The sequence below is a fragment of the Anguilla anguilla genome, chromosome 4 (assembly GCF_013347855.1).
Source record: "Anguilla anguilla isolate fAngAng1 chromosome 4, fAngAng1.pri, whole genome shotgun sequence".
Taxonomy (NCBI): Eukaryota; Metazoa; Chordata; class Actinopteri; order Anguilliformes; family Anguillidae; genus Anguilla; species Anguilla anguilla.
Window position 1 is genome coordinate 11,966,230 of NC_049204.1, and position 15,129 is coordinate 11,981,358.

Sequence of the window (15,129 nt, forward strand, 5' to 3'; positions counted from 1 at the left end):
AGTGGCCCTATTTTACACAATACTTATGTGCGACAGCTTAAGTGAATGGGGGGTGAACAACGCTGAATTGTAATTGGGACAAAAATCTCATCACAACCATTGGGTTGAGAAAATCCCTCACACTCCAATGAGTAGATTTTCACATCTGCATTTAGCAACCCAAGGATTTACCGTTGATTACGCAGTTACATAATTCTTATGAATCTTCTTTTAACGGACACTCCCATGGGAAATGTCATTTAAAATAAGATTTTCCAAAACGTATGATGCACACTTTGTAGTCAGTTTTCTCCACATGCTTCATGAGAAGCATTAGAGATCACACCACTCCAACAACATATTTATGGCAAAAGGTTCCAGAGTAAGACTGTTCTCTCTGGGAATTCGCAGTTAGTGTTGCTCACCGCTACAGGGAATCAGTCTTCAAGAATCACTTTCTGGAGTACGATGGGTAATGCCTCTATGAGCTCTTTCTTAAAAAGGGGTATGAGGAAGAGTGAGGCCAAATGATTCTGTGAGAAATGCTTCCTAACTAAACAACGTGACTTTAAAGTATGGCAAAGGCCTATCCATTTGACATGCTAAAAATATGGTTGAACAACTTCATCAAAATTTGACTATATTTGTTCAATAACCTGTTGTGAAATACAGTGTTTGAAATTTTAAAAAGGTATTGCATTTCTTCTTTATGAATGGCCATGTGAGACAAATTAAGCTTTGTAAAGTTTTCACTGTTTAAGGATTATTTGACTGTGTTGAGTAAATTTACACTATGTGGATCAATTTGACCTGTAACATAATGGGTGCAACTATTTTTCAACATAAAAGGGTTAAAGGAATGCTCACTTTCTGAGGTATTATTATAACATTAACGGTTTGTTGTATGCTTTTGACTGACACAGACAGTTTTTTTGTGCATTAATGCATATTCAATATATTCAAAGAAGTTTCTAACAACCTTTACAAAGAAAGTAGTTTTCAGGAATTTGTTTGAAGGCATTTAATCGCCAAATACGCTTGTACAGCAATGGAATGACTCCACATAGTGTGTATATTACCAGATTATTCTTCTAAGAAATTATGCTCAACACATTTTGTCATAACTGTTTACTATGGGGCACAAATGTCACAGATACATGTAAGGGACGGGAAACCTGCAGCAACTCAAAGGGTAAACGTGTCACTTACAATTACGTCATTGGACACGTTGTAATTTCTATTGATTAGCAGCAATATTCCATATTTCTATTGATTGGCAGCAATATTCCATATTGTCAGTAGAGTTCAGTTGTTTGCATGCAGTACAACACATTTAGTCATTACACAGTATATGTGCACAGAATGCCTTCTTATTCTTAGTGCGGAAAACGTGTTACTCATTTAAGATGGATGTATGCAAGATACTGATCACGCCTGGCGCAAGCGAACGCCTACCTAAAATGCACCTGGAAAAAGAACCGCACAGTACTGGTCACCAGAATAGTTACAGAACTCTTGTTTCTCGTCATTATTTATTAATCGGTCATATACGTTTCTCCCAGATCTGGCAACCGGTACACTTCTCCAATAACGGAATAACTGACAGTTAACTGCAACATTTTAACGTTCCCCATAGTCATTGCAGTGGCTAGCTAGCCACCTATTCAACCCACAGATTAGAGTCAATGGTCAAGTTGAAACGTGGATAGCGCTAACTAGCGAAATGCATATGTACTTTGCGCTATGAACCTGAGCGACCTAACGTGACCATTTTCGGTCGAATTAAATGAAGTGCGCTAGCTAGCAAACCTAAGCTACAAATCTTTAAAATAATGTTTATTAAACGTATAGCGAGCATTTCAAAGAAAATGTTGTTAACGTTAAGCAGCTGCTCAATGCATAGCATAACTGAATGCAACATTAAAACAGACTGCACCGTTAGCAAGCTAAATTCGGGGAATTCAATTCGTATGATAAACTGCTAGCTATCAAGCTTTATCAGTTTGATATGTCAAGTACGTACACAACCAAGTGTAAATATCAATAAAACATATGTTAATATATATGGATCTAAACATATTCATTACTTAGTAGGGTGCTAGGTGAGTGTTCTTTATTATTTGCCAATACAAGCATCAAGCCAGATAGCGATTAACTGAAGCACTGCTGTTTTCTACAGAATAAGGCTAATCGATAAACTCGTGCATTTCCGAAGAACGAAGATTGCTACATTGTGACAACCTAGTGTCCAAATTCCAGGTTTTTTACAATTTGATGGATGATACATATTGCTTGCATCACGACAAACACAACTCCCGCGTCTGAGCTCACCTGAGGAACCCTCATCTTCACGCACCCGTGCGCTAAGAAACCTCTGTTGCCTTTTTAGCTTGTATCCAGCATATTTATGATAGCCACGAAACCGTACGGTTGCTAGCTTATCAGCAACGATTCGCCTTCGGTTTATTTTCCCCTTGATTCCTCTATCTTCTTAGAACTCCTGTTCCTCCAGCCTCCAGCTATTGAACAGTTCGGTGAAGGCGCACAAAACCCACTCCCCGAGATTTAGCTTAGCGGTTACGAAACTGATGTCTAGTGTGGCCATCTTGGCTCTACGCAGTTCAGTGTTATGAATCCCAATCAATGCGGGTCATGTTGAGCCAAAATGGCATTAGTTTCCTACGCTAAACTTTGCTCCACCCTCCCAACCCCAAAATGAGCATCTGCGGATACGAACCATGATAGGCAGCGCCCCCAAGATTGGGCGAAGTGGAAGTGCACTGCATCAACAATCAATTATTGCAGTACCGTACCGTTTGAAAATAACTTCAAATACAGATTTAAATGCGAAACAAAGTCATTTGGAAAGGAACACACTGAATTTCATCACGCTCAATGTATTTTTCAAGAGTGTTCTGAAAATGTAGACATAGTCGGACAGTCAGTACATTTTTCATCTACAATCGGATATTGAAACGGTTTTGCCTTCTAAAAATAAATAATGTCCCAAACTTAGTTTTGGACCTCAACTTCTAACAGCTACATTTAAACAAATTTTAACAGGAAAATACATTTAGAAACATTATCCAAATTCACACATTTTTGGGGGTGCATTGCATATGGAAAATGATGATTACAAACAGAAATCAATTTCAATATACAACTCACGCAGACCCAGATTGCACCAATTGTTTGACTTCATCCGGAAAACAAAAATATCGATCGAAAGATAACAAGACATCCTAACCATTTCCAGTAACCACATCACAATATAGAAGAGGTTAATTCATTTTATTTTTTACTGCATAAACAAACAAAAAAACTTAAATAAGACTACCATTCATTCCTCTTAACTGCAATCAAAGGCAAAACTGACCATTTGAAGACAATTATTGAACCGTTGTGTATAGTTTAAAGATTTTCCGATTTAAGTGCATCATTCTGTTTGATTGGAAAGTCCCGATGGAGACAACCAGTTATGATACAGCAGTCCCTGATTGGTTGGTTGGTGTCAAATATGAGGCTAGTTTTCTAAAGTTAAAACACTGACACAAGCTCCTTTCTTGATTGCAGTCCCCATCTTTGGAGGTATCCTTCATCTCCAAGGAAACTTCAGTTCGCTTCATTTTTCGATGCCTCGTCAAAGTTCTCTACAAGATCTAAAGTTAAAGAAGAACGTTAACAAATAATTCTTTAATTCCAATTGCAAATTACTGACTCAAATTGAAGCATTAGTACCTGGGACATCATCATCTTCCTCATCGATATCTTCTGCTTTTGGTGCCTTATTGTCAAGCACTACAATAAAAAGAAAAATAGAATTTATGCACTGTCCCAAAACAACCCTTGTTAGCAAAGATGGCAAGTACTTTACATAAATGTTGCGTGACTATTCATACATGTATATTTATTTGTAAATACAGTACCATGAAAAAGTATATGAATTTGTCACACTGAATGGTTTTAGATCTTTAGAGATCTTTAGCTGGATGTGCACATTTCAGATGAACCCTCATGAATGGACTGAAGTTGCAGCAATGGGACAGGCTTACAACTGCAATCTGAGATTCCCCATTTTAAATGCAAAGGGGAAAAATTCTACAGATAAGTAGGTGGTTGTCACCTATTACATTAATGCCGAAAAGGCAATGTTTCACAAGCCACATTCAGCTTTTAAAACTTAAGTAGTCATTCAGTTAATCCAGTGCGTGGGCTGTGTCTGAAAGCACTGGTGAAATACCCACCTTGCCGAGGGTATCTCTGCTCCGCCAGCTTGCGCAAGCTACTGAGGCTGTCGGCACCGAGCTGGCTGAGGATTCCAGGAAGCATCTCCGTGAGCTGCTTGGTCTCGGCGTGGCCCGTGATGGCGAAGGTGTTGGCAGACAGCGAGGCCTGCACCTTGGGATTGTTGAAGTGAATCACTGTCCCGTCATCTTTAATCATGTTCACCTGGGAGGAAGGCAGTGAGATCAGAACGAGCTTCGACGCAAGCCCTGACAAGTATTCCTTCTCTCAACACGAGAACGGCTTTTGCTAGGCCGCAGAGTGCTAGGCCGTTGAAGGAGTAGATCAGAATTTATGGGTAGGTAGTCATACCTACCCACAGTCCCAACAGTTTTCACGTGCATGTTTCAACTGCTTTGTGCCATTTCTTTCTTCAGAGCAAATTAAATGACAGCAGATAGGGGACATTTAACATACATGAGTTCAAAAACAGAATACTGAAAAAAATGTTAACATTTCAATTGACTTCACAGTCAAAACTGTGGCAGGTTCAGGATACCCATTTTCTGTTACCATGACTTCCACGTTGGCAGGCACATTGCAATACATGCATAGTTCCATCTCAAATAAGATTTATATTTTCAAAGCTCTCTCGATGCTGTATGGATAAATATGATGGAAAAAGAATTATACTGTTGCGAAAGTGAAATTCACATGAAAGTGGGTAATTAACGATGGAATCGAAGAGAGGAAATAGCTACTGTTTGAGATCAATTCAAAATATTTAGTGTCTGTGCAGACACACCTGCAGAAAAATCAGTCACCAATTACGTGGTGGTGGCTTAATGTAAACACAAGCAAGTTAATCAGTTTTAGCTAAATTCACATGCTGACATTGCATTGGGTTGGTGGTAGCCAAGCCAGTGCATTAAAGATTCAATTTCACCATAAAATCTTTCCTACTAATGTTTTTCATAACTTTAAGATGCTGGGATTTCACTACATTTTATGACTTTTTGAGATGAAACTGTTCATTTTGGAAGGACTTAAAAGAACAATTGAAAACAAGTGCACAATCTTTGTGAAATCTCATAAATGCACACAATGTTGTGTAAATGACATTATGCAATCACTTTAACAATATAAAATAAACTAGCTATGCACCTAATGGTTTAGTTCTTGGAAAAGCAAGCTAATAAAGCTGGTTTCAAACACAAAAAAAAGAAATAAGATTTAAATTAGGTTTTTTTTCCAAGAAATGTTGGTTAGAACATACCTTCCACTGCCCTGACAGAAAATCCAGTAATGCAAGAAAGTGAATGGTTAAGTTCGAATGGAGGTGGTGATATTCCTGTCAAGCCCTTGCACTGCTTTTCCTAAGCCCTTTCTTCCAGTGTTCCTCCACCGCAGTGGCTGTCAACATAGTGGCTGTCACACAAGTATCATGATTTTACCCAGTGTAGCAGTTAGAAGTTACTACAGCTTATCAACAAAGAATTATGTATTTCACCAAATGCACAGATGAATATATGAACACTTACTAGTATTATGCATTCAAAAACCTTTATATATTAAACCACAAGTTCACAGCCATGTGTGAATCTGCAGATCAACATAGAAGCCACTTACCTCCTCAATACCAGCAATATTATTCACAGCCAATTTCTTTAACGAACTCTGAAGTTTTTTGTCATCGGCCGTTGCTGTTCTGTGCACCACCTTCTTCTTTCGACGCGCTGTCCCCTGAAGAAGAAACAAGTGTTAAAGCCATACAAGAGGATGAAAACATGCAAGTGTGCAAGCACAAACAACTATGTAAAGGGCAGGAAACTCCTAACAGAAATGTATTCAATCTGCCAAAATGCGTGTCATTCACCAACTTCAAAGACAGAACTCCTCCACCCAAACTGTGTAATGGATAGGAAGGCACATAATCCAACCAAGTGCCATGAGATCATAATTATGGATATTGTCCAATAACAAAAATAACAAAAAAAGTTATTTTGCACATTTTAAGGTTTTTGTCAGTATTTTTGGCATCAGATTTAGAACCACGTCATGTAGCTAAATGTACCACAGCAATATCCATAAAAGGAAGGTTGATGGGGATGCAGCCATGCAGCCAATGAAAAGGAAGAGCATCTTCAGCAGACAGAACCAAACAGTAGAACTCATCTACATGCAAATGACATTAATGATGCCAAAAAAGGCCAGTGCATTAAAAGTAAGGTTATAATTGCATGGGGCTTGTTTTGGGCTGCTGATATACTGCTAAAGGAACTTACACTAAGTCGATTTCTGCAGCATTAAACTGGTAGGCCTATATCATGCTGAAGTAATACTTAATAATGATCTTTTTAAAGAGAACAATATAAATACACATACCTTCCCTCCTATTCGGACCTGAGCCTGAAGTTTGGCCAATTTTTCTTGGTTCATGTTGCTGTTCGAAAAATAAATCAGAATTCCTGTTAAACGGGAGGGGTGTACTAATGAAAGGTTACTGGACATACAAAAAGGAAAATACAAACAGGGAAACCACATTCGAACTAAAGTAGGTTCCCACGGTCCATCGATTACATACGGTTAACGTTACACACAAGCTGGCTCAAGTAGCAAGCAAATTTAATGGTTTTAATAACCAGTTGAATTTGGTTATTTGCGAGCCAACCGTTAATGTGACCATAAATAAGCCAGCTTCTAACGCTAATTGACTTGGCTTGCAAGTTTAGGAAAAGCGCGCACAGAGGGACACACAAATACCGCCTGTGAGGAAGCACATCAGTTTATATGCAACTTCCAACTTGGATTATACAGCTTGTTAGCTTTCGATAGCCACTCAGCTGGTCAGTGAACAATCGCCAAAGCATTTCGCTTAACATTATCACAAGCTTGCTGACTAAGTTAGCTAAAAAGTCAGCAAGTTACCCGTTAACGTCAGCTAGTAAGCTAATTAATATAACGTTACTCCGATTTGCCTCCGATGTGCTAGCTCAAAATAAGGCCCATCACTGGCTAGTTAGCTTGCTAGTACAGCTAGCTAATTTTTAATACAGTTGCATTTGTATATATAGTTTGATAATCTTAGCTTGTCCTCTAATATGAGTGAACAAAATATGCTAAATATGTACAGTATTAAATACTTTTCTTAAAGGTTTTACGGGTTGCCAATACCTGGATTCTGAACCAAGCTGGCCAGCTGTATTACCTGAAGGTTGACAAGAGCTAGCCGAATAGTTCTTCAATGGACCAGTTCCACAGACAAACGCTGACACACGCGGCGACGAAAGATGGCGGACTGGAGCTACTACGGAACTGTGCGTCAGGGACCCACGTGACCATGTGAACTTGGTCAGTGTTGCTGTTACATACATGTTCTTCTGTCAATGATCAGCTGCAAAGATGTTTGAGGAAATTATGCGGAGATAATTTGAAAACTATAGTTTTCAAATCAATAGATCGGTGTCCACAGAGCAGATTGCGTGCTCTGACAACCCAAATCTATATTAATAGTAAAGTAGCAAGCGGTGCTTAATGGTTTTGGCCCCATTCGAATATTCTGAACAAAGTAGGATTACTGAGTTAGCTGCATAACTGTACTGAGTAAAACTGTGGAAGAGACCTTTTTACTTTTGTTCATGTCCCAGATTCGAGTGTTCTGCTTTTTTTTTCTCACTGCAGCTACCCAGCTAACTCAGTAATCCTGCTTTGGGATACCATCACGGCGAAAATGTTTGTTTAGTCCGTGTTGCTTTCATTCTGTGTCCCTGGGTATGATTTGGTGCGAATGGTGCTGTACAGATTTCACCGTCACTTGGAGACACAAACGAAAATAACCCGATTGTATAAAAGAACAAGGCAACAACACAGAAAACAATCTGAATGGGTAAAAGTACAAGATGACAACACGGACATATGTAGCATTACCACAAGGAGTCGCCAAAGTACACAAATCAGAAACCGTTGTGTTAGTGAAGGTATTAAACAAGTATGTATCACTGAAATATGCAGTACCCTTAGCTATCGTAGGCTACGCCGGGATGGAGCTGTTAAGGTTTTTTTTATTAAAAATTTTATTTACATTCATTTTATCACTCTCCAACAGATTCATTACACTATACTGCCAGAAAGAGTGTGGCCACAGGCTGCAGTGCGGACCTTCTTGTTACTTCCTAGGCTGTAGCGTCTGGCCCCGCCTTTACCGACCCAGTCTTATGTATGCTCTATGGTGCGTAATGTTATCCGAACAGTAATGGACGAACAAGGAAGAACTGACGATAGTAATATTAATTTGCAAGAATCAACCAGGGAAAAACTGAAAAAGTTTGATCATTTAAGAGGTAACACTCTTATCTACGTAGCAGCTGAGTTAAAATGTCTATTTATTTTTACAGCGGACATTAGCTAACGTAGTTTTGCTTGAGTTTTGGCTAAGTGCACTGTTTACGGTTATCGTAGTATGGTGGCTTCATTGAACTGGATATACAGGTCAGTCGATTAATATTAGATAGTAGAACTGCATAATTTTTTTACGATTGTATTTATGTCGGCTCAGGCGCCCTGCTGGTCGTTGTAGCTACACAATATGAACTAACGAAATTAAGTAAAATCTGTATGTTCTGTCCTGTCCTGTCCGTGTAGGTAGAGATGTGCGAACTGGAGAATTTTGGGATCTTGTCGTTATCACAGCGGCTGATGAAGAGCAAAAAGAAGCATACGAGCTTCAGATTTCGGAGAAACGTAGGAGGAATGAACTGCCGTTGGGCATTCCTTATCATGTATTTGCAGATCCTCCGGGACCTAAAATAGGTAAGTTCTTATCTGTCTGTCACTGTGTACAATCCATGGAAGGAAGAATAGTGATCAATTGGTTTGTTGATATCGCAATTTTCAGGCAATGGAGGATCTACGCTGTATTCCTTGAAACGTTTAGAAGAGAAATACGGACAGAAGTTACGTGGATTCAAAGTCATTATGATTCATGCAGGTATGTTATTCAGCATTGAATTGTACAGTTGTGTTTTCATGCTTGTTTCACAACCGGAAATAAAACACACAAAAAAGAAACTATAGATAATAATTTTGGGAGTATACATTGCATGTTAGATATTTAGTCATCTTGTTTTGTTTCACTAGATAGGTCAACTTAAAACTTAACTTGCAGTTGCAGTAATAGCCTGAAAAGCAAAGTGAGTGGGAAATGAAAAGGACAGTTACACAATCAGATGTAATGGATTGATTGCATGGCCAGATGTAGAATCACAGTTTTTTGAGAATTTAACTCATTTTAATATCATCATGGGATCTTTAGCGACTGCAGTGAATCGGGACCTCAGTTTAATGTAAGTTTTGACTCAACTTTTGATTAGCTTTGATAAGTAAAAATATTTGTTTGTGTTTTGGTTTTTTTTTTTTTTTTCAATGTAAAAGGAGGATACAGTCAGCGGCTACCAAACGCCAGTGCTCTTGGGAAGATTTTCACTGCACTTCCTGTTGGCAACCCAATATACCAGATGCTGGAGCTCAAACTGGCCATGTACATCGACTTCCCATTGCATATGAAGCCAGGTGTCCTGGTGACTTGCGCTGACGACATTGAGCTTTACAGTATCAGCAACACAGAACACATTGTATTTGACAAGCCTGGTTTCACTGCTCTTGCCCACCCTTCCCCCATCTCTGTTGGTACAACTCATGGGGTGTTTGTTTTGGAGCCAGAGGAAGAATCCCAAGTCTGTGAGATTGAGTACCGCTCCTGCAACTGTTTTCTGCACAAACCAAGCATCAGCAATATGTATGAAAGAGGTGCAGTGTGTAAGGGCTTTTCTGCGGGAAATTCTGAATTTGTCTACACTGACAGCACATACTATTTTGACTGTGCCACAGGGACAGAATTGCTTAATTTACTGAAAGACATTGGGCCTCTTAGTTGTGAGATTGATGCGTATGGGGACTTTCTGCAAGCATTAGGCCCTGGGGCCACTTCATCATACACTGAAAACACTGTGAATGTTACAAAGGAGGAAAGCAGCCTTGTGGAAGTTCGACAGAAGATATTCAGCTGGCTCAAAGGAACACCTCTCAACGTCATTCTTCTCAATAACTCGAAATTCTATCACGTGGGAACCACTCAGGAATACCTCTTTCATTTCACTGAAGATCAAGATCTCAGGGCTGAACTTGGTTTAATTCCAGATGCTTTTAGCATCTGTCCATGTGAGGCATCAGGAAAAGCAGCAGTGTGTGTCATGCACAGCATCCTGCAGCCTAGTTGTACCGTAGGGCCCGGCACGGTTATTGAGTATTCGAGGATCGGCAGCCGCGTGACTATAGGCCGGCGCTCCATAATTAGTAGTTGCTGGATAGACGATGGCCAGTGTTTACCCTCTGGTGTCTTCATGCACTCGCTCAGTGTGAATGTGGATGGCATGACCGGCTTTGTGACCGTAATGCTTGGAATAGAGGACAACCTTAAGCGAAGTGTAACATCCCTCTCAGACTTGAACAAACTGCAGCTCTTCGGAACCAGCCTGGTCAAATGTCTGGACCACTGGGGCTTGGGTGCTGAAAGCCTGAAGTTCACTGATGTCAGTTCCAGCCTCAGTTTATGGAATGCCAGACTATTCCCATTGTGCTCTGACCAAAGAAGTTCATTCACAATTTCACTAGAGATGATGTCCTCTGTGTACAACACTTCCAGTTTCAAATGTCCCAAAGACCTCAAATTTCTGTCTCTGCAAGAGATATTACAGTGTAAGAATTTGGAGGAGATGCTAAAATTTCGGAACAAGCTGTTCGATGATATATGTCAGAAAAAATCAGGATGCAATTAAATGCGCTTGTCTTCACTTAAAAATCATGTAAAAATGGTCAAAGGTATTTGTTCAGGTGAATCGTTTTGAAACAGTTATATATCTGATCAGTTTTTGTTATGATTTTTAATTAACTGATTTCTGGATATTTTAAGTTGCTCAATCAAGTGGAGGGGTGCAAGATATTTTATGTGAGAGGCACAATAAGCTGAAAGAGCTTCAATGTATCTTGGACATGGGCGTCTTGTTTCTGATTTTTATGGATAAACCTATTTGAACCTCATTAAACCTCATTGAAATGAATGAATTGCAGTTGTAGTGTCCGCAAACATTGGAAAAACCCACTGCTATCTGGAGCCCTGAAGAGATACAAAATTCCCCACACTGCACTGTACAGATTCCATAGGAAATTAATGACTTCCAATTGCACTGCACCTGAAAACTTCCAAAAGTGAAGTTCCCTTCCCTTGCTTTAAAGATAATTTTTGTTCAATGCGGAAAGTGTAGGAAAATAATGGAATATGACTATTTTATTAAAATTGAGAAAAAAATTCACAGACATGGAAGTTTTTTTTTTTGGCTTGCACATGGGTGGGTCAGGTTTCTCATCAGGTGGGGGAGAGGGCAGGGAAGTAATCATCCAAAATATATATATATATATATATATATATATATATATATTAATTTTGACGAATTCCTGCAATTAAAATGGTGTTCTTGACATCAAGTCTTAAGTTTTAGTTTTCTCAGGCCATATATGAAAAATAATAGAATAAATCGAAAGCTAACCAAGTAACTGTGTTTTTATAGCCTTTCAAGATTAGAATTATTACGAGTAATATTTAGATTAAATGAAGCATTTACTTAAAACTAGGTCTAGTAGCAAGTCTTCATATCGGAAATCCTTTCTATGAATTCAATCTAGGCTAGGGAAAGCCAGGGGACTGTAGAACCGAAGGGAAGGAGTCGGGATGGGTCGCTGTAGACTACATAGGAAATGAGAGGACGGGTTGAAATCCATGCGGAGAGTAACAGGCCCGAACATGTGAAATTTCAGGTGTTTTTTATGGATACTGAATCGGACTGTCTGACATGAGATGGGGTGAGTTCCTGAGCCTGCATTTGTCCTAAGCTGCTGAATGCTCCAGCCCCCTTCATCCCGTTTCCACTGACATAGGAGGATCTCGGAGAGGCAAGTAGTTGTGCCACATGAGTGTCTGTGAGTTTTGTTTGGTCATTGAGAACTTGAGGGGCGAGGGCGAAGCATTGTAGGATGACAGGGTTCTTGTGTGGGTTACTTGTCGGGACTAAGGAACATCCACGGTGATAAAGATACCTGCTTCAGTTTATGAAGAGCACAATTTTGTTTGATGTGTGTGGGTGTTGGTCAAAGCCTCGCTCATGGCACCCTCTTGTGTTCAAAAATTTTCCAATCTGAGAAGCACGAAGCGTTAGATCTGCGCATACCAACAAAATAGTTCAGTCACAACAAACGGGCCAAGGATGTAGCATGAAATTTTTCATCACATCAACTGTTTAGCGCTAGGCTGTAGATTACAACTCAAGTCGGTCATCAGGCAGTCAGTCTGAATGATCAACGCAGACACAACAAGAATATAAGACGCCAAGAACCAGAAACAGTATGCTGACAGTAATTCAGAGCATCCCCACAGGCAATGACCCATTAGAAATGTAGGTCATATTGTTTAAACACGTTGCTGGGTGTTTCATAACCTATGAACACTTGTTCATAACTATACTAAAGTATACTATACTAGGCTACAGTTTAATCATGTCTGTGACAACCTGGTTCAACATGTTTATAGCATGTGGTCAGTGAATGGGGAGTGAGGAGCTCAGAAGTTCCGATAATTGTGGTTTATTGAAATGAGTAATTCACTTTGTTGCATTGAAATTATGGGCTGAAACTTTTTTTTAACAAATTTTGCACTTTCCTTGTGCAAAAGTTGGCTGCGTTGGCCGGGAATCGAACCCGGGTCAACTGCTTGGAAGGCAGCTATGCTCACCACTATACCACCAACGCAAGTGTTAACGCCTATGTTGCTCTTGTTTCTCACGTTAAAAATAAACGACGTTTTTTTCCTTTTCCGACGTTCGGATTAGGAGGTCTGCAGTGTTTCAATGTATTTTAAACTATTTCAAAAAGTAGATCGGATTGGGAGGTCTGAGTGAATAATTTAGTTAGAATTAATCAGTACTTTGTTGCTCCCAAGAGTGCCGGCGCGTTACGGAAACTGTACTGCGTTTAATTTGCGAATTGCGCCAGAACGTCCCAATTTATTTAACTTGTTGACAAATAGGATTGACGTGAAAATACTGGGCTCGTCCGGGATTTGAACCCGGGACCTCTCGCACCCAAAGCGAGAATCATACCCCTAGACCAACGAGCCATTCGAAGTACATTTTCAAGTCTTACATTCTTAATGTAAACAATAAAAAAACGTGTTAAGTTATTCTTCGAGTGTTGCAACTTACGATCTCTGCGGTGTCGTGGCCGGTTAGCTCAGTTGGTTAGAGCGTGGTGCTAATAACGCCAAGGTCGCGGGTTCGATCCCCGTACGGGCCACTTACTAATTTTGGGTTGCTATAGTAATATGTGTGTTGATAGAGCCCAAGAGAGGGCATGGTCACAAATACTCTGTATCATCCCCCAGTCCCAATAGTAGACTTTGGGCTGAGCTTAAAATCCGCAAAGTTTCCATAAGAGAGCATTCTGAAAGCTGTCGATCGTTGGCCTTTAAACTACATTGAACCAAAATGTAAACAGAACCTCCAACAGTTTCAAACATTTTACTGAGTTACAGTCAGTAGGACCCTGGGAACAGATACGCTCCCGAAGTACCGGCACATCTACATGTTGATCTTTGGAGTACCGTGACTTTTTCTTGCGTATGAGCACTTATTTTGAAGCTCTCGGTACTCTTTTCTGCCTCTTTTTCTCTTTCATATTCTCTCCCCAGCAAAAGTCAGTGATAGTAGCAATGCTTGTAGTGGCTGGGATCGTTACACCACACCAGAACTTCTATGTTTTGCTCATAGTGCTGCCACTAATTATTTCCGTTTCAAGCACTGGTTACAGTTCAGGCAAGGAAAGTCAGTAAATTGAAATAAACTTAGCACCAATCTGTGGATTTCACACGACAAACACAGATACCTTTAAGAAGATAGAATCATGAGCGACATAGCTCAGGAGGTAAGACTGATTGTCTAGCAGTCGGAGGGTTGCCGGTTCAAAACCCCGCCCTGGGCATGTTGAAGTGTCCTTGAGCAAGACACCTAACCCCTAACTGCTCTGGCGAATGAGAGGCATCAATTGTAAAGCGCTTTGGATAAAAGCGCTATATAAATGCAGTCCATTTACCATTTACCATGAATCATAATACCAGTCAGTATCATGTATGACCACCATTTGTCTCATGCAGTGCAACACATCCTTCACAGAGTTGATCAGGTTGTTGAGGGTGGCCTGTTGGAATGTTGTCCCACTCCTCTGCAATGACTGTATGAAGTTGCTGGATATTGGTGGGAACCGGAACATAAACCCGTTTCTGATTGTAATGTCATACCCTAATCCAGAGCATCCCAAGCATGCTCAGGGGGTGACATGTCTGGTGAATATGTGCAGGCTATGGGTGACGGACATTTTCAGCTTCCCAGAATTGTGAACAGACATGGGGCCGTGCATCAGCATGCTGAAACATGTGGAGATGGAAGCAGATGAATGGCACAAGAATGGGCCCATTAAATGGGGAATGGGATCTTGTGTGACAGGATCTCGGAGTATTCAAATTGCCATTAAAAAAAAAAGAAATAATTTTTTGATGCAAATGGAAAAATGATGTGTGCTTTCGTTTAAACTCACAAAATATGGGATCAAAACTTTACATGTTGCATTTATATATTTGTTCTGTGTATAAATCTAAAACCTCACAATATGAAAGTTACCAAAAAGATGCTGTATGGCTTACTCTTCGCAGTAAGAAAAAGGAGTAAATTAATATGCATCAGTTCAGTAGTTATAAGGCAGTAACTATTCAAAATGTACATTAACCACATTACGAAAATATGGAGCATAAGAAAAGGCACCAAAACA

The 15,129-nt window shown here is 39.9% G+C and overlaps 3 protein-coding genes and 3 non-coding genes across 9 annotated transcripts in view; 2 read left to right on the forward strand and 4 right to left on the reverse strand.

Moving 5' to 3' along the window:
- Window positions 1–2,658, reverse strand: part of LOC118226568 (zinc finger FYVE domain-containing protein 9-like) — a 34,253-nt gene extending 31,595 nt beyond the window's left edge. For both annotated transcript variants that reach the window (XM_035416324.1, XM_035416323.1), the window contains exon 1: window positions 2,311–2,658. The gene's annotated coding sequence lies outside the window, so the exon portion shown is untranslated. The remainder of the gene's footprint in view (window positions 1–2,310) is intronic.
- Window positions 2,659–3,251: 593 nt separating this feature from the next.
- On the reverse strand, window positions 3,252–7,543 carry btf3l4 (basic transcription factor 3-like 4). 3 transcript variants are annotated; one of them, XM_035415726.1, is made up of 6 exons: window positions 7,412–7,543; window positions 6,589–6,646; window positions 5,833–5,946; window positions 4,224–4,428; window positions 3,718–3,777; window positions 3,252–3,638 (listed from the first exon to the last, which is right to left on the reverse strand). In XM_035415726.1, the coding sequence occupies exons 2-6, from the start codon at window positions 6,640–6,642 to the stop codon at window positions 3,592–3,594; spliced, it is 480 nt and encodes a 159-aa protein (XP_035271617.1). In that variant the 5' UTR covers window positions 6,643–6,646; window positions 7,412–7,543; the 3' UTR covers window positions 3,252–3,591. The 3 variants fall into 3 exon arrangements, with proteins under 3 accessions (XP_035271617.1, XP_035271615.1, XP_035271616.1); XM_035415724.1 differs by having other exon boundaries at window positions 7,378–7,531; XM_035415725.1 differs by having other exon boundaries at window positions 6,589–6,671; window positions 7,412–7,522.
- Window positions 7,544–8,309: 766 nt separating this feature from the next.
- fpgt (fucose-1-phosphate guanylyltransferase) lies at window positions 8,310–11,574 on the forward strand. The gene is made up of 4 exons (XM_035415722.1): window positions 8,310–8,543; window positions 8,845–9,012; window positions 9,098–9,190; window positions 9,634–11,574. Exons 1-4 carry the CDS (start codon window positions 8,429–8,431, stop codon window positions 11,034–11,036), a joined length of 1,779 nt encoding a protein of 592 aa, XP_035271613.1. The 5' UTR covers window positions 8,310–8,428; the 3' UTR covers window positions 11,037–11,574.
- A 1,413-nt stretch (window positions 11,575–12,987) lies between these two features.
- trnag-ucc lies at window positions 12,988–13,059 on the reverse strand. Its single transcript has one exon. It is a non-coding gene; the product is annotated as a tRNA-Gly (tRNA).
- Window positions 13,060–13,354: 295 nt separating this feature from the next.
- On the reverse strand, window positions 13,355–13,426 carry trnap-ugg. Its single transcript has one exon. It is a non-coding gene; the product is annotated as a tRNA-Pro (tRNA).
- Window positions 13,427–13,528: 102 nt separating this feature from the next.
- trnai-aau lies at window positions 13,529–13,602 on the forward strand. The gene has a single exon. It is a non-coding gene; the product is annotated as a tRNA-Ile (tRNA).
- Window positions 13,603–15,129: the final 1,527 nt, after the last annotated feature.

Coding starts and splice junctions, on each gene's coding strand:
- btf3l4 (XM_035415726.1), bottom strand. CDS start 6,642: ATGAACCAAGAAAAATTGGCCAAACTTCAGGCTCAGGTCCGAATAGGA. Junction 4,429..5,832: donor ATATTGCTGGTATTGAGGAG/GTAAGTGGCTTC, acceptor CCTTCCTCCCAG/GTGAACATGATTAAAGATGA. Junction 3,639..3,717: donor GGAAGATGATGATGTCCCAG/GTACTAATGCTT, acceptor CTTTAACTTTAG/ATCTTGTAGAGAACTTTGAC.
- fpgt (XM_035415722.1), top strand. CDS start 8,429: ATGGTGCGTAATGTTATCCGAACAGTAATGGACGAACAAGGAAGAACT. Junction 8,544..8,844: donor AAAGTTTGATCATTTAAGAG/GTAACACTCTTA, acceptor CTGTCCGTGTAG/GTAGAGATGTGCGAACTGGA. Junction 9,013..9,097: donor TCCTCCGGGACCTAAAATAG/GTAAGTTCTTAT, acceptor CGCAATTTTCAG/GCAATGGAGGATCTACGCTG.